The following is a 23,925-nucleotide window of genomic DNA, read 5'->3' on the forward strand; positions in this document are numbered from 1 at the left end:
TCTTACGTGTTATTTGTTTGAACTGTTTCGCTCCAACCTTTTTTATGACAAAATTCAATAACAGCTAGTATTCAAAATGAGCCAGTCAAGTAGAAAATAGGTTCATTAATTGGATAAAATTATGTGGGCATGGCAAAATGTTCCATTTAGCTAATAATATTGCACGAAATATAATATCGAGGAATATGGTTTCCAATCCTCGATGGAGAGCGATTAACCCATTGTAAGCCAATGGGGTATTTTAATATTCCACCGAAAATAATGAAAATTGAGTTATTTTAGTGCAGCTCAGGTGAAAGATATCGTGGTTTTTTTAAGTTCAGAGGAAGACTGGCATGGGTCTAAAAGGAAAATTTACAATTAGTAATATGGGCCACCACTTACCTCAAGTCGTTCAACTGTTTATATACAGGGGGGGTTAAGTGGGCTAAGTTTCTTTTTCATCATAACTAGACGCTATATTGTTGAGGGGCAAAAAAAGAAATCGCCGTATTTAAAACAAGCCAGTCAAGTAGAAAATTAATTCATTAATCGGTTAAAATTGTGTGGGCAGGGATGAGGGTTCTATCTAGCTAGTGATATTTAACGGAATATCAAACCGAGGAATATGTGTGATGGCTAATAATAATATGTTAAGTTGTCAGTATATTTACGGGATATTTTGAAAGTGAGACGGTATATTTCTGAGTGCCAGATGGTATATTTTAGCAATGGGTTCGCGGTCACACTGGTCGAGACACGTTCAAAACAAAAAAATTTTTCAACACGTCGGACGGGTGATGCGCGCGCAAAGTGGTGGGGAATTTATATGAAACTCGTGAACACATAATTGCCGCAAACAGGGAAACAGCGGGAATAAAGTGTCGAAATTTTAGCCGAATACAGAAAATTCGGTTGAAAGAATACGATATACAATAATATATTTGTGCAACATCCCTTGCTTTTGACCGCGGGGAGCAAAACAACAGTACTTTGGCGCTTAACGTACAGTTCAACCATTGTTACTAGTATAGTGCGCGCGCGTGTGTATTAGTGAATACCAAAGTGCTGTAGCAAAATAAAAAACAGCTGCGAATTACACCAGAGATTAAGAAAAAAAAGAAAAAATCTCACTTTAAACCGCCCAGGATCGGTAGCAAACCCGATAAAATCTATTTCAGCGCTTTCGTGTGTTGAGAGTTTTGTTGAGAGAGTGTATGTCCGTGTTTGTGTGTATGAGAGGCCAAACAGTTTGCCGCTAAATACGAAAAAAGCAGCTGAAGGCAGCCAAAGACCAGCTGACACAACGATCGATAGCGGTACGTGTGTGTGTGTTGTGTGTAGAGTGGAAAGAGTAGAAGCGATAAGAGTGCAAACAGTACAGCAACAAATTGTGGCATAAAGAGTGAAACAGCAACAAATAAGGAAAAGAGAGTAGCAGGAAGAGTAGAGCTGAAACAAAGTAAATGCAACAAAATAGCAACAATAGAAACACGTGCTTCACCAGTGGCTAAGAGAATTATTGGGAGGAAAACGAGAACGACGATTACTGTGCGATTTGCGTCGCCCACAATAAGCCAATACACGATCAAACATGTCTGGAGTACCGGTCGCCATCAAAACGGAGGAAGTCATACTAGAAAACGCCGAATACAACAGCGCAGAGGAATTGGATGAGGAATTACAGTAAGTTCCATTCTCCAAAATCGTATTATGTTTATGTTTTTGCTTATAGAAATAGAAGTAACAAGAGACCCAGAGCTTTGGTTGCATTTTTTTATCACGCAAATTATTGATTATTTTTACTATAAGCGCGCGGTCTCTTTCTCTCGCCTTCTTTTCTGAGAGAGTGAGAGCGAAGGCAGAGAGAGAGAGAGAGAGCGTAGAACCTTTTGCCGCCTGTTTTGCCGACAAAACAAATACGGCACAAAAACACAACCACCACCACTACCAATGCAGCAGCAGCAGCAGTCGAATTCCATTCCCATTTCCACACCATTCCACTTCCATGCTGTTTCTTGTTGCTGGAATAAATGTGACGCTACTTTTTTTTCATCATTCTCCTTTTCCTCTTGTTCCGCTCTTTCTGGCTGTTTGTACGCTCTTGTTTTTTGCCTCGCCTCGTTGTCGTCCATATTGTAAAAACGGCTGTTTTTGTCAATTTATTCAGCGGCGCTACACTGCAGGCAAATATATTGTGTCAGCAGGAAAATCTAAAACCATTAGGATTTGAGCTCATAAGCGAATGAATATTTAGTTAATTGAGTATTGAAATACACGTACAGTATATTTTTAGCCTGAAATCGCTCTTAAACCTCTGCCTCAAAGCGTTTACAGCTGCTAGATAGCCAGCCGATCGTGCAGTTCTCTCCCCTCTTCTGAGTTTCTTCTTTGCGCTCACATGTTCGAAAGAATCAGCTGTCCCACTCGCTCTGCTTATCACTGGTTTGCCTACCTAATCAACTTTTTTCTGATGCTAGTCGAATCGAAATCAGCTGTACCGGTATGCGTGTATCATCATATGGTTTTGCACTATTCACACGATGTTTCTACCTGAGCGGCGTCGTTTTCATTCTCCCTCTCACACACACCCACACAAGCGCAACAGTGGCCGACAACGACACGACCACCTTGTGGCTGAGAGTGCGAGTGAAAAATGCGCTGTAGGGAAGAAGAGGAAAAGTGCGCTAAAAAGAAAGAAGAGAGTAGCACCAGCCCAGAAAAATGTACAGTTTAATTTGCTTTTTCTTTTTTATTGCTCTCTCACCCTCTGCCTATATGTATTTGTTGATCGTATCTTCTTTCTTATTTGTTGTCTCTTATTTCTTTGATCGAGTTTGCAGTTTTTCGTAGCGAAAGTTGTGCCGGCTTATCAGAATCATATGGCACTCACACGTCACGTCACGCCGCTCCGCTTATCTGACATATGTTCTGAGCAACGAGGGAGAGAGTATGAAGAAACCAACACCCAGCACAGTCGCGTCACCCCGTAATCTCTCACAGCTGGGGTTTCAAGGCTTTCTTTGGAAATACTTATCAATAAATATTCGCATGTTTTGGTTTTTTCCTCCAATTATAAAAATCACTAACAGCTGACCAGCTTTTAGCGGCTTTAAAAATATTAAAATACACAAGATTCTATAATATTTTGGCCACCAGTGTGTGGGAGGGAACTTCGTTTTAACAGCAGCTGCTTTACGGCGTGCCTCGGCTAAAAGTCTCCACACGTTGCACATTTGCAAATATTATGCCGCCTGCCTCACCATGTGGCGTCATTTCCGCTTTTACCCCACACACTCTACTCTCGACTCTACTCTTTGTCGCTCTCTCTCACTGGAAAGCACGCCAGAGAGCTGCCTGCCACTCTGGGAAGTTTCTCAGCGCGTTTTTAGAATCCACAACTCGATTCTCCTCGGGTCAGCTTGCAGTTTTATAAGAGCCGCTCCCCAGTTTGCGAAAAGTACATAAGCCCCGCCATGAGAGTTTCTCTCGCTCGCTCTGTGTCTGTGTGTGAGCAAGAGTTGAGTGTGCTGGCTGTCAGAGCAGGAGGGCACGATTGACTGTGGTGTGTTTGAATTGCACTCAAAAGCTTGTTGCGCCTTTGCTGGTGTGGGTGAGAGCGAGCCAGAGACAGATTCGCAAAAGTACAGATGCCGCCACACGGCGAATGCTTTTTTCTACTACTACACACGTTTCATTGAAAAAAGTATACACAAAAGCTGCTCTCGGTGCAGTCAGACAGCGTGCAAGTGAGAGCGACTAAAATGAAAGAAAACGAAACGAGCAAGCAAACACTCGCACACACAGACAGACCCATACAAACATAGACACAAATCTGCTGCGCAAAATTTTTGGGCGATGGCTCTCCCTGTACCCCGATGTGGTGCTTCCACTTTTCATATGCCAAAACGTTTCGTCTGTTTTTTATACCTTTTGCAAGAGGGTATTATAAGATACGGGAGATGTTTGCAACGGAGAGAGCATACGTCATACGGCATTCGTTGACTGTATATGCCGTTGAGATCCCATACCATAGCAGAAAGGGTATCAAAAGCTTCGGCTATTTCATGTGTTATTTTTTTTCAAGAGGCATTTATTGGCAACCTGCAAAAGTAGACAAAGAAAGAGAGAGCGCTCGCTAGTGGGGGAGTAATATGTGTGTGAGGGTGTGAGAGCAAAGCAGAGAGAGGCGGCTTCGTGTTGTTTATGAAAAACACATGATTTTTGTATACAACGGTTTTTCGTGCCATGCCAGGAGGGGGAGGGATACGAAGGCGGCAAACTACTACTACACCTGGCACCCCTCTCTGTCTCTCTCCCGCCTTCGCCACTCCCCTCCCCCCTTATCGTGAAATTGCAGATTATGGCAAATTTGTTTGCACCAGTTATGATTTATGCACTTTCTGTGCCACACGCATAGTGCCCCGTCGCCCGCCCTTTTAGCCACTACCCTGTGTAACCTGAGAGGACGATGCATTCCTCTCCTCCCACGACCTCCACCCCCATTGTAGTATTACCTCATTCAGACCTGGCCTTATGTAATCTATCTGTATCTGTGTCTCTGCTTCTACTATATTTTTATGGCTAGTGTGGCGCCAAATGGTGGAGATAAAGAGCAGTTGAGAGAGAGACAGAGACCGCGGGGAATAGATAGAGAGAGGATCTGGTCTGGTCGATTTTAAAATATTTCATTAGTTTATGGCGCCTTTACTTTGTTGCACAAATTACGCAAGTGGAAAGCGTTTATTGCGTTGCATTTCATTTCGCCCTCAGCCGCTGCAGCCGATGCAGTCGCGCAGCCAGCGTCGCTGTCACCGGCTCGACCGGAGCGTTCTACGGAGGGAATTCCATTACTTTTTTTGCACGAAACAAAGATTTCCTACCGCTTGAAATTTCTATCAGGCTCGAAGCGAATTTCCCTTTTATGCATTTACGTGACTGGGCTGCGACTAACACAGTACATCTTCCACAGGATCTACAGGTTGCTTGGGCTTTAAAGTTATTTCAACTGAAATTGTATTTGCTAAGAAATGTTATTCGATTCCATTGATTTTAGTTGTTGTACATGTCCCTTAGTCAGAATTATAAGTACATTTGTCTTTCTTAAATGTAGTCCTTTAGCGATGTGGGAGTTCTTTCTAGCATAGTCTGCGGTGTTGCGCTTTCTCCGCTTACGTGATTTTCATTTATGTCAGAGTCCTTTCTCAAGGTTGTCCCCAATCCTGTTACTGGCGTCTACTTCCTGCCCCTTGCCCCTTGTAACGCTCTTGCTCTCAACGTTTTTGTTTGTTTAAGCAGCATCCCATCCCCATCTATAATATGACCAAGCAAAAAGTGAGTGTGGCAAGGCTGATAAGGACGAATTTAAGGGGGAAAGGGGAGGAGGCTAGGGCGCTGGCTGCTGTCGTCTGTGTTGTTTCTACCATTGTTTACCTTTCGTGTGTTGTATAATTTTCATGTTTATCTTTATGAATTGAAAATGCCGGCCTCCCTAACTTACCCCTCTTGCCCCTTTTCACCCACGCTCCAAGCCCCCGTTTTTAGCCTGATACATGCCCCCGTTTTCACCTGCTACAGGAACAGCGGGAGCAGCGGCAGTACGACGAATTCCAGTGAAATGATGACGTAAGCAGTGACCCAATAAACGTATGTACAATTTATGTGCAAAGTGCAACAGCAGCCCCAGATGGGGAAGCGTACGGTGCGGTGAGGTGCGGGTGGGGGAGTGGGGCGTTAGGTGCAACAGCAGAAGCAGAGGCAGCGGCGTCGCCAGCTCTCGATGGTACTCGTGACTTCGGCTTTGTCTCTCTCTTTCTCTGTCTCGCTCTCGCTGTCTCTGTCTCTGTTTATCGTTTGTGTGCACTTGTATGTGTGTGTTGGCGAAAAGTGGCCAATGAACTACATTGAACTCTGGCAGCGCGCAGCGCGCAGCACGGTGCAGCAGAAGCCTGAAGCAGCCCGCACCAACAACCAGCTGTCGTATGTCATATGTTCCACTGTTTTCGTTATACCCTTTCGGCAGGGTATGATGATTATGCTCAAGATGTTGTCAAAGCTGGGAATTAAGCTTCTACGAGCCAGTTTCATGAGCTCCTCCATTTGATTGATACCTCCTGCAGGGTATCAAAGGCTTCGACTAACCTTCGTCTGCTCTTCTTGCTTTGGTGAAATGCAAAAAATGCGTGCTGCATCTTAATTGCAATTAAGAATGTGAATGTGAAATGCAAATCTCTCTGCCTCTCCCTCCACATATTTGTTTTTTATTTGATTTTTTTTCTGTGGGGTCCCACAGGCCCTGCAGCTGGCGCGCGCGTCTATTTAAGCAGCACTGGCTGCGTGCTATAATTAAACTTTATTTTGAACAGCTGTTGTTGCTCCACCCCCCACCTCTCTAAGAAGAACAAATTGTGAGCCCCAAGTGGGGAGGGAACTTCTAGAACATAGCGATGGAAAGAAAGACTTCCGGAAGAAGCTAGAATAATTTGCCTGTGGGGAAATATATTTTTGTATGTATTTGGGGAATCTGTGTTCCCCAAAATTGCAATAGAGTTTTCTCCTTTGACTCTTGGCGGAAGCACATGCATATGTTGCAAGACATCCGGAAAAAATGATATTATTTAATTGACTTTGAAAAAATCACAAATTGCACAGAAACTACTCAGAACATCTGTAAAACTCCACTTATCTCTGCGAGTATTTAATCCCCAAATAGATAGTTTTTAACATCAAATATTCTGGCATGTGGATGAAATTTCCAGATTATGCTCGGAGAATGGATTTTCTAGCTTCCGGAATAAAGTGGCATTAAAAAAAGAAACTTAATAATCCAATTAATATCTTCCCTGGCAAAAGGGAATCGAAAGGAATTTCCAGAATCTGCGGAGTACTTCCGGGAAAAGTGCAGCAGGCTTATTAGATTATGGAACAAGTTTTTGCGCACTGCTCTGCTCTGCTCTGCATACCTGAAATAATTGCCCATCATAAAGTACGACCCACACACAGGTGCATTTTTGGAGCAACCAAAACGGGGCACACACAAAGCAAAGGCACCGCACCGCACGGCACCGCACCGCACCACAAGAGAGCAGATGCAGCATGTCAGTGCATTCCGAGAGTAGTTTCATTCAACTTTTTCGGTCTCCTATCCTTGTTTGGCTTTTATTGTGCAAAAAGCATCGAAACAAATGGGGGAAAATGGAAAATGCCAACGCCAAAGAGCCAGAAGCAGGCGCTGCAGCAGAACCGAGCCACATTCCTGTGCCACAACATCCGCCTGCTGTTGACCAACTTCAGAAGCGGCAGCAGCATCTTCTATCGGCATCTCCTTCTTCGACTGCCGCAAAAATGCTGCTGCTGCTTCTGCTGCTGCAGCCGGAGAACGACCTTTGGATTATGTGGCTAAAAATAAACCATGCAACCCCCCGACGGATGCCGACTCTAATATTTTCTAGCAGCGTCGTCGTCTTTGGAAATGTTCTTCTTCTTCTTCTTGGCTGGAGGAATGCAGTGTTGCAACTTTTACGCAGACATAGCGTCCGTCTCGTTCTGGCGCTGCCTGCCGCTCTTTGCCTCACTCTGTCAGACATGCATGAAGGTAGAGCATAGCATACCATTGTGAAAATTGTTTTCATTAGCCAGCCAGCGGGGCAACTGTGGAAAAGCAAACGTGTTTCTGCTTTTGTCTCTCTCTCTCTCCCTCTGTTACCGGGTAAACCGGTTTGGAATTCTTGAGACCAAAAGACGATGCTATGCTGCAGCATAGACCCAGGACAAGACAAGACCAAGGTATATTGAATAGAAGGTGTGGGCGGCGTCTGTCCGGGCACTCAATCCACACTTCAACTAGGTTACTCCTTTGCCTTCTTATTGAAATACCTTGCACAACGCACAGCCCGAAACTAAATCTAAAGCCGTGTCAAAGCCGAGAGTCCGCTACAACAGCAACAACAACAGAAAATCCACACAGAAAATCACGACAGTGATGGCAACAATAACAAAGGAATACCATATTGACAGCTGTGCTGTGGGCTCTCGCTCACGCTCTCTCCCACTCTTTGGGGCTTTGCTTTTGTGCGCTCTTTTACATGTTGCTGCTGCTGCCTCTGCTGCTGTTGGATAGTGCAGTTATTGATGATACCCTTCACTGGGCGAGTATGCTGATTTGCATAGATTATTGGCACTTCCTGGGGTTTTGTTACTGAGATTTATGGAGAAAACCATCCCATGCCATTTACAGAGAGACTTCTGGAATTATATTTACGTATGCACCAAAAGTAATGCAATTATATATCCAATGTCTGTAAATTATTATAATTTTAGTTGGCTGATTTTTGCAAAAATATTTATGTCTTTATAACACAGAAGTTCAGGGTAGTACCAGGTATCGACGAGTAGTGCCTATTTAAACACACCGCGTGTTCTGTTTTGTTGTGCGCCCATGATGCTGCCCTGCTCTGCTCTGCTCTTCTCTTCTCTTCTCTGCTGCCAGCGCCAGTCGTGACTGCGACAACTCTCTGGGTGTAGGTGTGTGCACACAAATGCTTGTACTCGCTTTGGTGTGTGTATGTAAGTGTATTGTATTGGCGCTGTTGTGCTGCGGCGGCGGGTTCAACTAAAATTGAATTGAATGGAATTGTAAATTTATGAATGAATGAATTTTTCAGCGCCTTTGTGTGTGCGTGCGTGTGTGTGTGTGTTGTCTGTGTAAGTGTTGGCAGTGTATAAATTGTAAAAGTTAATTGGTTTTATGTTTGGGCGGCGATAAGCCAAGCTGAGTCATAAATATGTACAATACGAGTAGTAGTAGCAAATGGTCGCTTAGATGTGGGAACTATCCAAGAAATGAGAATAATCAGCAACACCCTACCTTATCAAAGATATCATCTTTCAAAGATCTTTCAACTCAAAATAGTTCCTTAAACTTTTAAAGTACCGCTACAGGTACCCATAATATACAGCTCCGTGAGTATGTTCCTCCTCTTGATGGAGAGAGAGCTTCTTCTTCAATCTATAAAGGCTTTTTACATTGAAAAATTTTATAAATATGCAGTATTATTTGCAACCAATGACCCTTTTATACTTATACTTTCTTCATTTCCATTTATTTTCAGATTACAATTAGAGGATTCGGGCGGAGAGAACACCTATCATATTTACACCTCAGAGACGGAGCATCAGACTATAGGCTCGCAGCGACGCCAATCGAATATGAGCGGCACAAACACATCCAAGGGGGGAGGAGGCGGCTCTGGTGGTGGGGCCCTCAGTGACGGCGATGGGAAGCCCGTGGCGGACAGCGAGAAGAGGATTCGGCGGGAGATAGCCAACAGCAATGAGAGGCGACGCATGCAGAGCATCAATGCTGGCTTCCAGAGTCTGCGCTCCCTGCTGCCCCGCCACGAGGGCGAAAAGTTGAGCAAGGTAAGTTCTCAAATTTTCCATTTCTACTGCGAGGTCTGGGGTCCGATTGCCTACACTGAAAGAAAAAATAAAAAACACGTAAGCTGGATGGCACGTGAGGCGTCACCTTGATGATCGACTTGAGATGCACAGGGAAATTTAAACCAAACAAAGTACACTTGGTGGGCATTTCTTGGCAAATTGATGTTCGATCTAAGTTTCGCTGATATGGGTTTTCTTCCTTTAATTTTCCAACGCTTTCCACACGAAATGTATCCTCCCATTCGCCCCTTCTGAGATATGTATGCTTTCGCTCAGTGTAGAATGTTTCTCTTGCACATCTCTCAACACCATTTATGGTCAAATCCCTCTTGTTCTTCTGTCTGTCTGTCTCTGCACACGCAACTCCAATTACATTTAACCTGAACCCTGGGCCTGAGCCGCAATTACAGGCCTTACCCCGAACACATGTTGACAAATTGCCGGCGACTCCTGTGTCCACACACACAAGCGCACACACGAACTGCTTTACAAAAAGCTTCACGTTTTTATTTTGTTTTCAGAGAGGAAGAGCTTTGAAGGTCCCTTTTCGACATTTAATCGTCAGGGCAACGCAACGCAACGCAACGTAGCCGCGTGGCGCCTCTCAATTGTTGGTTGGAGGCGTTTCGCTTTTTTCTTTTTATGTGGTTTTCTTTTCTTTTTTTTTCCTGCTTTTTTTGCATACACACATGTTCTTATATTTATGGGATTTTCACCTTGAGACGACATCGATTTGTTGTGACGCGCATGTTGAGAAGACGCTGAAGCTGAAGGGCTTTTGGCTGGCCGGTGAGACGGCCTTGTCGAAAGGTTGATGATGGGTTGTCAGTGTATTACCACTCAAGCTTAAACGGCTTGGCTTGTGCAGAAGTGGAGGAGCATTTGCACAGAGAAGGACACGCACTTGATACTCACCCTACAGACAATTATTTCACGTAGAACTCTTTGAAAGCGAAGGAACTACGAAAGACCTAACATTGTATGTACATCGATACATCGAGTGAAAACTTTCTTGGCTGGAACACCAATCTTTTCAGTTTTTCAAATATCAAAGGGCAACTTTGCTCCACAATGCGCATTTCACTGTACAAATATATGTATGTACAAAAACGCCAACTCTCACCTTGAGTTTTTTCGAGCAGACGGCACTAAATCAACCAAATGTTATATTAAAGAAAGAACCGAGACTCATTTCTGTCTCTTTTGTTGTCGTTATTTATGAGTCTGCTTTTTGTGCAAAGGGAGGGATAGGACTGGAAACGTAAATTGGAAGGAATAGTGATGGGAAGTACGAAAAGAGCTCGTGTGATCGAAGACCAGTAGTGTTGGAAAAGCATGCAGCTTCCTATCACTTGAACAACAGTCATCCTTTGGTGCACTGCGAACGGAACGTGACTCCTCCTCTAAGCTTTTGAAGCTCAGCTTATTTATTGCAAATTGAAAAATGTCAACCCAAACTGCATTTTCCCATAAATCAGAAAATAAAGCGAAAAAGAAAACACTGCTTATAAGTCGCAGCATAAACAACAGGAAAGAGCCAAAGCCAGAGTCAAGGCAACCCAAGCCACAGAGAGAAAACGGGAGGAAAAACGCGTAAATATTAAAAATACTACGAAACAGGAAGAAAAGGGTAAAGCACAAACATCAGGAGTGACGAAAGGCAGGCAGCGCGACTGATGAATGACATAATGTGCATGACAGAGAGCGAAAGAGAGGGCCGAGGAGTAAGCTCAGCCCTGATGAAAGGTACGACGACGACTACCAGCAGAGAGGGGAGGGGCTGTCTAGTGCAAGTAGTTTATGGATTTTTCTTCTATGCACTTTTGCCTGTCACACATAGTAAACATTATAGTAAATATGTGAATGAGTTAGAACGATAGTAAGACAGAGAGGGAGAGAGAGAGCGAGAGAGAGCGAAACGGAACCTGGGACGACAGCTTGACCAAGTTTACGCCCGCTATATAACCTCTATGTATACTTATACATATGTTGGGTGTACATAGAGCAAGCGAGGGAGCAAGGGGGGTGTAGTAGGTAGGCCTCTAGAAACAGAAACAAAAACCGAATGAAATCAGACACACAAACCCATGGAAAAACTGCAGAAAAGTGCGAAAAATAAAGAAAGAGGAGCAAAAATAAAAAACTGCAGTGCTGACAGAAAAAAAAGTAAACGAGGCCCGGCCCCGATCCGGCCATGCCATTCACAGTTCTACGCATACAACGAACGAACGGAACGGCATGGCACGGCACGGCACACATAGTCCAGTCCGGTGCATAGTTGGTGGGGTGTTGGGTACGGTACGTACTGTACATAACTGTTATACACACAGCCCCGCCCCAGCCCAGCCACAGATACTGCCCAAGCCCAAGCCCTGGGCACGGCTGCTGCTGCTGCTGCTTCTGCTGCTGCGGTTGTGCAGTGGGTGGGAGGGTGGGTGCACTAGTCAGTGATTGCTGTCCGGACCGGTGGAGGTCATTGAACTTGCACGCTAGGTGGCGCTAAAGAGTGCAAATATCCAATTGCGTACAGTTGTGCCCCCATTTGTTGTTTTTGCTTCTGCTGTGGCTGTTGCTGCTGCTGCTGCGTCCATTGGAGATTTTAGGCGCGCCGCAGCTGAAACTAACCTACATTAAAGTGGGTAGAGAGCGGGTGTATCGCACTCAGAGAAGACACAGACAGCGAGACAGTGAGCGAGAGAGCAAAAGACAGAGGGAGAGGTAGTGTGCCGCAAAACTGGAATATATCGATTGGGCCTCACACAGTCCTTCCAGTGGCGAAACGCGCGCCAAAAGCTACCCCCAAAAAGTAAAGATAGGACAATGGGCGCCAAACGTGTAATGGAAATGGAATATAGAAATGTTGGCGCACAGAGCCGAAACTCCAGATGGGAACGAACCCACACCACTGGCACAGCTGTGTGCCAGGGTGTTGGTGGGTTGGTTCGAGCTGTGTGTGTGTGTGTGTGTGTGTGTGAGTGTGGGTCCTGTATCCCATGTTTCATTGCCATTTCGTTCTGGTTCTGGCCCAGCTTTTGTGGCGTCTGTCTGGCGCCTGGTAGGCAGCTGTTTGGACGACCAAAGACTGGAAGTGAAGTGACTGGCGAGTGAAAAACCCCACCAACACCACCACCCACCATCAGAATATTGGGCGTTCAGCTTTGCAGCTGCGCACTTGGCGTGTTGGCCCGGCGAAATGATTTTTTTCTTGACTCCGGCTCTTTGACTCGATTACGCGGCGCTGCTGATGACGACAGGGGCGTGGCAGGCAGGGGCTGATGGAAGGGAAAGCAAGAGGAGAGGAGGGTGGCAGAGTGCACTAGGCCATTGGCATCGTCGTGCAACCTTTTGGCCGGAACGGAACGCAGCGGGATTGCAGTGGCAGGCAGTGGCCTCTGTTCTGTCCGAGCTGTTGAAGAGATGCTGAGGCTGAGGCTGATGCTGCCGCTGCCCCCGTCGCTTCTGGGCCATGCCGCCAACACCCAGTTTTGTGAGTACCGAAGAATACATAACAGGTACTGTAGTACATAACATAGGTACGACCTGATTATTATATAACCCCTATGTACAACTCGGTGCTCGGTAAGTAGTATATGGCGCATTGTGTGAAGTCCGTACTGGCAATACCATTTCGTAGTAAAAATGTTTGCTCTACTACGACTGCATGTGGCTGGCGCTAGTGCGGGGCGTAGGAGCAGCAGCCTAGCCTCGAAATCCAATTAATGCAGGGAGCCGGAGACTGCATTTGCATCTGCTGTTTGTAATACAAAATTATTTGTATGCTTCAGTAGACGCGCCCAATTATATCGATATCCTCAGGCACAAAATGGGAGTGAATTTGGTTTTATTTCGGAGAGCAGAAACTAATTGTTCTTTTTAATTAAGTAAGGACACAATGTACGCTTCATTGAAACACAATTTGGTGGAGTGACGGAGTCCAACCAAGAAGTATAAATAATTTGGGTATTAATTATAAATTACCATTAGGTGTATAATTGATGTATTTCAATCGAAATATATAATTGATGTATTTCAATCGAAATAAAGTTGATCTTTCAATGTTGCGCAGTGTCTTACAGTGTTGTAAATAGCCATAAAAGGCACTGGAATTAGTGCTGCAAAGATACCAGGGCTGCAACAAACACAGCGAGAAGCCAAAGAAGAATGCACAAAGCAAAGAGAAAGCTGAGAGAGCAGGCAGCCCGCCAGACGCGACAGACGCAAACAGAGACAAGGCGATGGCCTAGCCAAAGCATAAGTGCATTGGATCAGTTATTTGCCGGGCAGACAGAGCGAGACAGATACAGGGTGGTGTGTGTGTGTGTGTGTGTGTATGAGCGTGCAAGAGAGCTTGCAAAAATGTCGGTCGGTCGTTGGCTGCACTTCTCCCCCGTCTGTCTGTCTGACTCTGAAGATCGTCTCGAGGCGAAACGACGCGACGCGATGCAACATCGTCGTCGCTGCCGTCACTTTGTCAATTGCAGACTTTCGAGAGCTTTAGCGTACGGTTTGTTGTTGTTTTTGTTGTTGTTGATTACATGGAATGCCGTCTCGCCGGATTTAATGACTTTGTTGCATTGTAACGGTTTTTTTTTTCTTTCATCAATGGCAAAGCCAAGAAAAGATCGCAGCGAGCAATCTTTTTCTCCTTTTGCCGGTTAAGATGATGGGGAGGTAAAAAGCTCACTCTAGTCGCAACGAAGTGCATATACCCTGGCAGTACTTGCTCCGAGAGCCAGCCACAGAGGCACATGCGAAAAGTGCTGAAGAGAATGCAAGAACAAAATACATGTCTGATATTTGAGAGTTGATTTTCCTGATTATAAAACTTCAATCTGCTTCAATCGATGCAAATACTAAGCTCCAATCATCTCTGCATCAGAGACACCTCTCAAAAATAAAATTCCCAATTGAAGGGTATCTTGAACGTCATTAAAAAGTCGTCCACGACCGGCTAAAACGGCCTCGGCATCGGCCTCTATCTCCACGCGTACTATCGCGCGTACGGTTGTGTTGGGTTAGTAGTAGTTCCGTTCCGTTTCGATCCGTTCAAGATATGCAAGTCAATTGTTTTTGCCCATAATTCAAGCGCTGAGCAGATGCCGCGTCATAAATATTGAGATTTCTACAGAAAATGATTCAGCCGAACAGCTGATATACGGATATACGGGCTGGGCTGGGGTGGGCTGGGCTGGGCTGTTGTAAAACTCGATAAATTTCTATATTGTAAAATAATCAACGAGCCAACCGGCATTTTTGCTGCGCAATTACACAAACGGACTTGTGCGAGAAAGAGAAGGGTGGAAGGGAGAGGAGTCAGCTGCTGGTCAAGCAAAACAAAAACAAGGTTAGACCCGGCAAAAGCTCAGCTTTCCCAATTGCGTCGTAAGCTTGTGGCAAAGCGAGACACTGAGAAAGCGTCATCATCATCATATCGTTCAGAAATGCAATCAAATGTAGTACAGAGTACTTTATATTTATAACAGCCCCAATGTTCGGTTTGGTCGTGGCTTTTTTCAGTTAATTAAAACAGCTGTCTTGTGTTGTGTTTACACACATTGATCTCGAAATATAAAATAAGTATGACATGAAATACGATCAGCTGATCTCTCTCACATGCTTTTAAAGTTGAATCTATTGTATGTGTGTGTATGTGCTTTTGAGAGTCAGCTGCCCCACGCTCTGCCTCTTTCGTTGGTTGTTGTTTTCTGCTTTGGAATTTGACAACGACAACATTTTGCCGGCATGCGGCATTCACAAAAATGTCAAGCTTTTGTTGTTGTTCACTCTTTCGTGCTTTCATTGCTTCTGCTGCTGCTGCTGCGGCTGCTCTACCTCCCCCTCTATTTAAATTCAAATCGCTTTCAACCATTTTCGCGTGTGTTAAAGAGAGGAGGAGAACACTCTTTCTGTTTGTGTGTGTGTGTGTAACCTTTTTTTTATGTTAATTAAATGCTTTCATTGACCATGAGCTTCGTGAACGAACGCCGGCAACAGCAGCAGCAGCAACCGCGTGGCATGCCGTGGCTAGACCCCACCTTTGGCGTAAAAGGGGATTTCTTTGGGGTTTTGTTTTTGAATGAAGCTAAAAGTGCAAGTGACAGTTGCATTTTGTTATGAAATTGGGTTACACGGGGGAATGGTGTGTTCCATTAGATCAGTTTTAGGTCTTTCTATCAGACTAGGCAGCCCTGGTAATCCGTTAGCATTTTGTCGAGCAGCAGCCCTGGGCCGTTAGGTTTTCAATTGCTGCGCTACGCTGGCGGTCTTTAATTGCCATTTTTTACGACTTTTGCCTTGAGACAACTGCGGGGTATATCCACATGCATGTACATATGTATATAGCTGTATGTACATATGTAGATATATATAAATATAAATAAATGTGTGTACATTGCTGAGCTCACAAACAGCACGTGTTTGAATTTAATTAGGTTAGCGTTAAAGGCAAATAATACTTAAAATACTATATACTATAGTGAACTTTTTTTCGCTCTGACTGCTGCTTGAGTCAGCAGCAGCAGCATCAGCATCAGCTCGTTGAAAGTTTAGCTAAAAATTTGCCAAAATCTTGATGAGTGCTAAGAGATCTTGTATCTGTGTGTCTGTGTGTGTCAGGTATTTGTATAGATCTAACACAGCTGTTCCTTTTTTTCGGGCCAACTTTTAAAACGCAACCCAACCCATCATCATGTTGGAATGACTCTGCCCCAAGAGACCTCGCCCCTAGCGCCTAATCTTTTGCTTTCCCTCTCCCCGAAAAACTTTCGATGACGGCATTTCTCTGCTGCTCTCTTTTCCTTTCCTTTTGATATTTTACAGTAAGCATATGTCGAGGGGTAGTCTGGGGTATAGAGTGCGGTGCTAGTGTGGCAGTATAAAAATAGCATCAATTTGTGCATTAGCAGCCGACAATGCCGACGCCTCTGAATGACCACAATACGCGCGATGTTGTCACCAGGTTTTGCCGCTTGCTCTCTTACCCTCTCTCTGTCTCTCCGTCTCTCTGGGGAGATTAACAGCACACACTCTCGCTTGAGGAGCCTCTACGAGAGCGTGTTCGCGCGCGTGTGTGTGTGTGGGGGGGAAACACATGTTTGGCGCCCAGCGTAGTGGGCGCGCCGCCAACCAGCTGTGTGCTAGAAAGAGCGAGTGCGACTGAACCAAAGACAACGGCATGGCATGACCATGTGTGTGTGTGGGTGTGCTCGCAATTCATCCGCACATGTGTGTGCGTGTGAGTAAGCAAGCAAGCAAGCATCAATGCCGGCAATAGTAGTCGCAGCTGTTTTTCCTCTTCTTTTTGCATTTCGCGTAGGAGGAACAGCAAATGGCAACAACAACAACAACAGCGGCAAAAACAGCAACGTGTGTGTTCGTGTTGGCGCATATTTCCCATATTTATGGCCAAAAGGCAACAAAATAGTTTCTGCTGCTGCAACAAATCGTGTACTCGTCTCGGGTTCCGTTATGTTTGCTCGTTGATGCTAATTTTAGCAAAAAGCTAAATGCTACAAAATGCTAATGAGTATCAGTCCAAGCCAACACGCGCTTTTGTTTCTTCATCAGTTTCTGGGAGCTAAAATTTGCACAAAAATTAATGTCAGCTGACTTGTTTCTCTTTCAAAAAGAACTACTCTGCACACACACGCACACACACACATACACTTGCTTGCAAGATAAACAGCAACAGAAAGAAAGAATAAACATTTGGCGAATCGGTAAACAGGGAACTTCCCTTTAAAAAGTCCCATTGCATTCTTTTATCGCCCTCCTCAAATGAGATCTGTTTCTGCCTCTCTCAAAGGAAAGGGAAATTTCATTACCTGCGACAGTTTTCTTGTAATAGATAAAGTGCCGTTTGTTTGCTTGTGGGGCGGGGCGCGGCGAGGCTGCCCCAAACTAAAAACAACAAAGTTGTAAAAATAAATTGATTTTTAGTTTTTATGTTGTTTTTCATGTTTACTACATTTTCCGGCAGTCCGCTTGCCCGCGCCTTGAAACTGTAGTGTATTTGGCGGAAAGCGTCACGCGTAGGCATGCGTGCACGCACGTAGGCCCGAAAAGGGATGGATGGGGCTGCATTTTCGTTGGTTTTGCTTCCATTTTAATCTCAGCCGGGCAAGTGAACACGTTTTTCAAGCAGTGATTGTGTCCATTGGGTTGGGTGGTCGTTGTCTGCCTACTACACACACCAGCACACAACAGACCGTCGCGTCTCTCTCTCTCTCAATTGCCAGCTCAGCTGATGACGAATCAGCAGCGGCAGCGACAGCAGCAGCAGCATCAGCATTGCTATTTTTATGCATTTCGTTTTATTCAATCAAATGAAAAAACGGTAGTGTGGTGTGTGAAGGGTGGAAGGAAAAGCGGCAGCAGCAGAAACAGGCCGCCGCTGTAGACCGACGCGCCATTTATAGAAGCAGAAAAGCCGCTTCTCGTCAGCTGCTGCTGTACATGCGTTTCAGATTGCCACTCTTTTGGGAAGGAGAGAGAGCTAGCGGCACGAGAGCGACACCAGACACTCACTTCCAATTGAATATGGGAATAAATGGCTGGAAAGCTTCATAGAGGGACCGTCGTAATACACGTGCCTGAGAGAGGGAGAGATACATCACATCAAGCAGTGCTAAAAGCTGACAAAAGCTTGCTTGGTTGGTCCCACATGTTTCTTCGCTACGTTGCTTCGCGTCGCGGCCCGACTGTTTCCGTTTCACCCGCCAGCGCAACGAAACGAAACGGAATGGGACTGAAACGCAACGGAACGAATCGAATCACAGAGAGCATTTGCTCTCTTATTTTGTCTCTTATTTTACTTTCTAGCTAATGTTGCAAAAAGATGTTGCCAAACATGCTAAGAGCGTGATTTAAGAGAGAGCATTTGTAAGAGAGAATTATTAAGTTCTTACTAGAGAGACAGACGGAATGAATTGAAAAAGTTGTTCGTATTGGAACTGTTGCTGGTTCGTGTCGGTGGTGTTGGAAAAAAGGTACAGTCACCGCAAAAACGACAACGCTGAATGCCGCTTCTCTGCCAACGACGACGCTGTTTGTTGGTTGTGTCTCGAACGCGTTGCGGCCTCTGCGCCTGGTGGATGGTGGTGGGATTCTTGTTGGAACCAACGCGCGTTTGATCGTCTTTTATTTTTCCTTTGTCGTTTCTTTGTTTATGCTTTTGATTTTGGGTTTGCCTTTTGTTTACTTGCACTCAAACCACTACGAAATCTTCTCTGTGTGTGTGGTGTGGAGTGGTGGTACAGCTGGAGCCGCTTATAGATTTTGTTTGCGTTTTTTCCCCGGTATTATTTGCCGGCATTTTCCAACTGCGTCAGACAGCAGCAAAAGCAGCGACTGCGGCAACGAATTTTCTTATTAGCCAAGGCCTAAAATGCCGGCTATTGATGGATAGACAGAGAAGAATACCATATGATGGGTTGGAATTAGTTTCAGACCTTATCGAGAGCATATGATATACAACACATGTGCTCAACGCAAATCCAATAGAAAGAAACAGTCGGGAATTATTCAAATTTCTTTTCTAATTTTGTAAAGACAAAAAACAATCATATGATTGGTTGCAATGGGCGAATCTTTAGAGTAGAGTACGAATCACATAGGGAACAAATTATTAAAAACCTTTCTAATAAAAGGGGAACTGTTGTTCAACTAAAAATACAATTTTAAGTTCTGAACTTTCCGGAATAAGGAAGGTTAGATGTTTTTTCCCCTAATATTAATGATTTTTATGTGAGAATGTTTAAGGAATATGTATTTCTAGTGTAGAATGTGGTTGTGCCTCCTCCTAGAGCTCTGATGTGTTGTGATACGAGGATATATGGGATCACTTTATGGGACTAGAAACTGGTGTTTATTTTTTTTTTGTACAGGGATTCTCATACTTATTCAAAATAAGCTTTGTCATTGTCAAGGGAAATCATGTACTTCTTTATACATATGTCCACATCAAATAAATAACCAAATCAGTGTACACAAATGTACATTCTTACATTGTCCTTTTTTCTACCCGTTGTGCTAATTTAATTAAAAACATTTATCAAACTCCCTTGAACCCAAGCCTTTGCTCTGAGTATCTTTCCAATAATTCCAATGCAAGTCTCTAACGACACCGCGAAATGGAGTCAATGAACGACCTTTGTGTGTGTATAACAGCAGCTAGAAAACTTAAATGTGCTATGTTATTTATACATTTGTCTCTTGATTTTCTATAAGAATAAAATATGCGCGCGACATTGCAATGCCGTCGATGCCAGACAGATGAGGCGATGCTTGGGGAGATGGCTGTGATTTTATCAAAAGTGTAGGACTAAGAAGAGAGCCAGGGACAGCGGGCGGGGAGAGTATATCATAATAAACCTGAGAAAACTGTACACAACAACATTGCTGCTATCTCACTCTTTCTGCAGCTTTTTGTGTGGGTCGGGTCCCCGACAGCTGGTGTGCATCGAGCGAGAGAAGCGCCAAAAGAGCTTCGGAGAGAGAGAGAGAGAATGGGTATGGTGTACCAGCAGCTGTGCGGCGATGCCGGCGTCTACGAGGTGTAGTTCTTGTTGTTGTTGTTGTTGTTGTTGTAGTAGTAGTGACCTCCGACAACAAGCAGTGCGACGCGACGCTACGTACGTCGTACCCCCATATGAAAAACAAGTTTTATTACTGCAACAACGCCAAAGTGGAATAAGATTTATTGTTTTTCAATCAAAGCTAAAAGAATTTCCAGCCGCACAACGCATTCCTTAACCATGATGAGGCTCATACTCTCGTATGTAGTATGCACATGAATCTGTATGGTTTTGGTGTGCACACATTCTCGTGTGTGGGGGTGGCTGGCAATCTTGGGAATTTATCATCAGGAGATTCGAGGAACTTGACTTGGGTAAACTGTTAGCACTTGTAGGACTTGCCGACTGTAAGAAAGAGAATGCTTTTACGAGAAAAATATTCCCAGAAAAAGACGTATCCCTTACTTTTGGTCGAGGATTGAGGACTATGCTATGTAGAAATGATTTGTATTCTAAAAGAATTTCCCTTCAAGATTTTGTTGGAGTAATTATGCTGCAAAATGTTAAGTTTTCAAATAGAACCAGTAAAACGCATTTGGTGCAGCCCCCTAGTACTCGTAATATTGCTGGCGTTATCTTTAAATGGCTACGAAATTCCTTTTATATTTACTTTTTTTTGAGCACAGGCAGCTGCAACATTTCGCCTACGCGCAGAGAAAGGCAGTGACTGCAGGCAGCTTTCTAAGCTTTCTTGCGCCGCTACGGCAAGCCCGTCCCCCCTACGCAATAAAATTTGCGAGTTAGGCGGGCCACTCGGCCAGTGTTGGACATGCTGGCGAGCGCGCGCATTTTGAAGGACAGGACACAAGTTCCTTCACCTTTGGCGCTCGACCGCCAAGCATCGGCAGAAGAGCAAAAGCATGAGAACGAAGCTTTACTACAGTGTTTACTATAAACACTACCACACGAGCAAAGGGCCAAAAAGGCAGAGCAGAAGAGAAACAAAAGAAAGGCAAAAAACGGCAGCAACACAGAGGAAAATACACAAACAAAAACAGACGGACGCCGAGAGCAAAGGAAAAATGCAAAAGCAAAGGCATTTTATGTACATAAGTTGTTGTTGCAGTTAAGTCTGCCCCTGCCGCTCCCTCGGCAATTATGCTGCTTCCCTTCATTCACTCAAGTCTCTTGCTCTCTACCCATGGGATTTGTATGTGTATGTGTATGCGTATGCGTCATGTGTATTCGCCTTGTGAATGATTTGCGTTGTCTCTGGAACGAAAGAGAGAGAGCGCATTGAAGGGCCTGGAAAATCACTAATTATGCACCATATGACATTAACCTAAAAGTGTATTCAATTAAAAATTGTAATTGTTTAACACTCATACAATCCTTACATAATCTTTTCTGGGTCGTTGGATGAATGAATGATCGATTTAGGAGTTTTGTTCTATGATAGAATCCTTTTTTATTACCCTTTGGCGGAACCGTTTGACTTCAATTTCCACTAAAAACATTAAATACTTAAACTATTTTGAACAACTTTCAACCATGTTCTCCTTGTGTTCTTTACAGGCTGCCATCCTACAACAGACCTTCCAATACATTGTCGATCTGGAGAACGGAAAGACACAGCTCCTCACACAGAACAGCGAACTGAAGCGACAGGTGGGCGAGCATGAGGCAGGCGGCGGTTCGGGCGAGAGCGGCGGCAGTGCTGCGAGCGGCGGCAACTACGAATCCAGCAGCAACATAACGGCGGTGGCCATCAAGAAGCGCAAGCTCACGGATAACGTCATCAGCATTCAAGCCATTAGCGACAGCTCGGACGAAGGCCTGGGCTCCATGTCCCCAGAGCCGATGACATTGCTGTCGGCGGGCGGAGCGGCGGTCACCACCAAATTGAACAACGCCAGCATTATTGCGGCCAAGGAACTGCTCGATATGAAGAAACAGCTGGAGAAGGAGCGTAGCCTGCGCCGACTGCTGGAGGACGAGTTGCAGATGATCAAGCGACAGCTGTACAGCGTGGCCACGGCACCACCCGGCACAGCGGTGGCGGCGGTCAGCGGAGGAAACGTCGGCGGCACCTACATTCCACGTGAGGTCATCGAGCATACGGACAACTTTGTCCGCAGCGAGGATCTCGAAGAGCTGGGCGGCACCGTCTCGTATGTGGAGATCGATGAGATGACAGGACAACAGCAGGTGGTGGTGTGCTCCAGCATTGAGGAGCTGGAGGCGGACGCCGCTGCCGAGATCATCACAGAGGATCAGGTGCACGAGGAGGTCATACTGTCGTCCAATAGCTCCACGGAGTCCGAGAACGAGGTGAACGTGAATGCCATTGCCAAAGCCTATGCCGAGGGCTGTACGCCCAGTGCGGCCATGCTGCAGCCGATCCTACAGGCGGCCATCAAGGCCACGCCCAAGGTGGAGGTGGAGCGCATCCACGAGAAGATCGTCAAGGTGAAGACGGAAAAGCTCGACCAGCCGGTGCCGACGGTGCACTACCGCCAGAATCTGGAGACTATTGTGGAGGCCATCCGACACCTGGAGGGCGATCATCTCTTCTCCGACGGCAACAACGGCTCGGAGCACAAGCAGTACAGCCAGCAGCATCATCACCACCAGATCGTGACCACCAGCACGCACCACTCGGGCGTTGTGGGGGTCAACCATCAGCAGCATCATCATCACAGGCTGGCCCAGGATGCGCCACTCGCCCTCACCACCGGCAAACAGCATGCGGCGCTGGCGGAGCTGCGGCCCTTTCTTCAGATCAAGGGCAACAACAAGGTCATCATTACGGCCAAGACGGCCAAGGATGGAGGCGGTATGATCACCACCGGTAGCAGCGTGACACCCACCGCCATCTTCAAGGTGCAGAGCAGCGGAAGTGCGGGGATGGGTCTCAGCCACCAAGGAGCTGCCACAATTGTCACCGGCAGCAGTGGCAGCGGCACGCCCCAGCAGCTGACGATCACCACGGCCCTGAAGCAGTGTCGCCCGGGAGTGATTGTGGCCAAGCAGCTGCCATCATCCTGATTGCCCAATGACGCGACCAAGACCAGCGCCCGATCAGGACCAGCACGAGCTAGTATTAAAGGCGCTCGAACGGTGGCTTCCACAACAACAGCAACAGCAGCATCAGCAGCAGCAGCAACAACTAATTTCAACAAGCAGAGACATGCAGTAACAGTCGTCGGTAGGCCTCCTCCACGTAACGGTAGTAACAGTAACAGTAACGGTAATCTAAGCGCTAACGGTAACAGAAATGCAAATGCTACGCCGCTGAAAGACCCTCTACGTAACAGAGGAGGAGGAGGAGGCACCACCACAGGCAGAAAACACATGTAAAAAATTAGTAAATAAAACAAAACGAAAAACTGGAAACGGAAAAAACTACAACTGAAACAATTTTTGTATTTTTGGATTTTCAAAATATTCTTTTCTTCAAAACAAACAAAAAAAAAACAAAACTTTCCATAAAACAAAAGCGAAAACAAAGCCACAGTAATTAATCGGAAAAATTAGGAAGAATACAAGCCCATTGTTAACTTAAGATAAGGATAAAAGAAGAAGAAAGAGAACGAGGAGCAGATAACGGCTAAAACAGAAAGGAAGAATATTAATTTACAAAACAAAAACAGAAGCAACAAAACAGAATAACGAAACAAACAAAAGTACAAAACAAACAACAACAAAAATAGACATACAAATTATTGAATGTTTTTTTATTATTTATTAATAAAAAAGAGAAACTCAAAAACACAGGAGAAACAATAAATAGCAAAAATAGAAAGGAGGAGGAACGAAGAAAAGGATATAAAGAAAGTTTTGAGAGAGAGAAAACAAAAGCAAAAATTGTAAAATCATCCAATGGGGAAAAAAAACTAAGTAAAAAACCACATTAAAAATAACATAAAGTATATAATATACATGCATACTATATATCGATAAGGTGTATGTATATAGGATAACCGTATAT

General features: G+C 45.0%; 1 protein-coding gene across 1 annotated transcript; it reads left to right on the forward strand.

The window, feature by feature from the left end:
• The first annotated feature begins 768 nt into the window (after positions 1–768).
• Positions 769–23,321, forward strand: LOC6595468. The gene is made up of 3 exons (XM_002020865.2): positions 769–1,665; positions 9,090–9,399; positions 21,510–23,321. Exons 1-3 carry the CDS (start codon positions 1,574–1,576, stop codon positions 22,980–22,982), a joined length of 1,875 nt encoding a protein of 624 aa, XP_002020901.2. The 5' UTR covers positions 769–1,573; the 3' UTR covers positions 22,983–23,321.
• The last annotated feature ends 604 nt before the right edge of the window (positions 23,322–23,925 follow it).

The sequence above is a fragment of the Drosophila persimilis genome, unplaced genomic scaffold (assembly GCF_003286085.1).
Source record: "Drosophila persimilis strain 14011-0111.01,24,50 unplaced genomic scaffold, DperRS2 tig00000191-arrow-pilon, whole genome shotgun sequence".
NCBI classification, from domain to species: domain Eukaryota; kingdom Metazoa; phylum Arthropoda; class Insecta; order Diptera; family Drosophilidae; genus Drosophila; species Drosophila persimilis.

Coding starts and splice junctions, on each gene's coding strand:
- LOC6595468 (XM_002020865.2), top strand. CDS start 1,574: ATGTCTGGAGTACCGGTCGCCATCAAAACGGAGGAAGTCATACTAGAA. Junction 1,666..9,089: donor GAATTGGATGAGGAATTACA/GTAAGTTCCATT, acceptor ATTTATTTTCAG/ATTACAATTAGAGGATTCGG. Junction 9,400..21,509: donor AGGGCGAAAAGTTGAGCAAG/GTAAGTTCTCAA, acceptor TGTTCTTTACAG/GCTGCCATCCTACAACAGAC.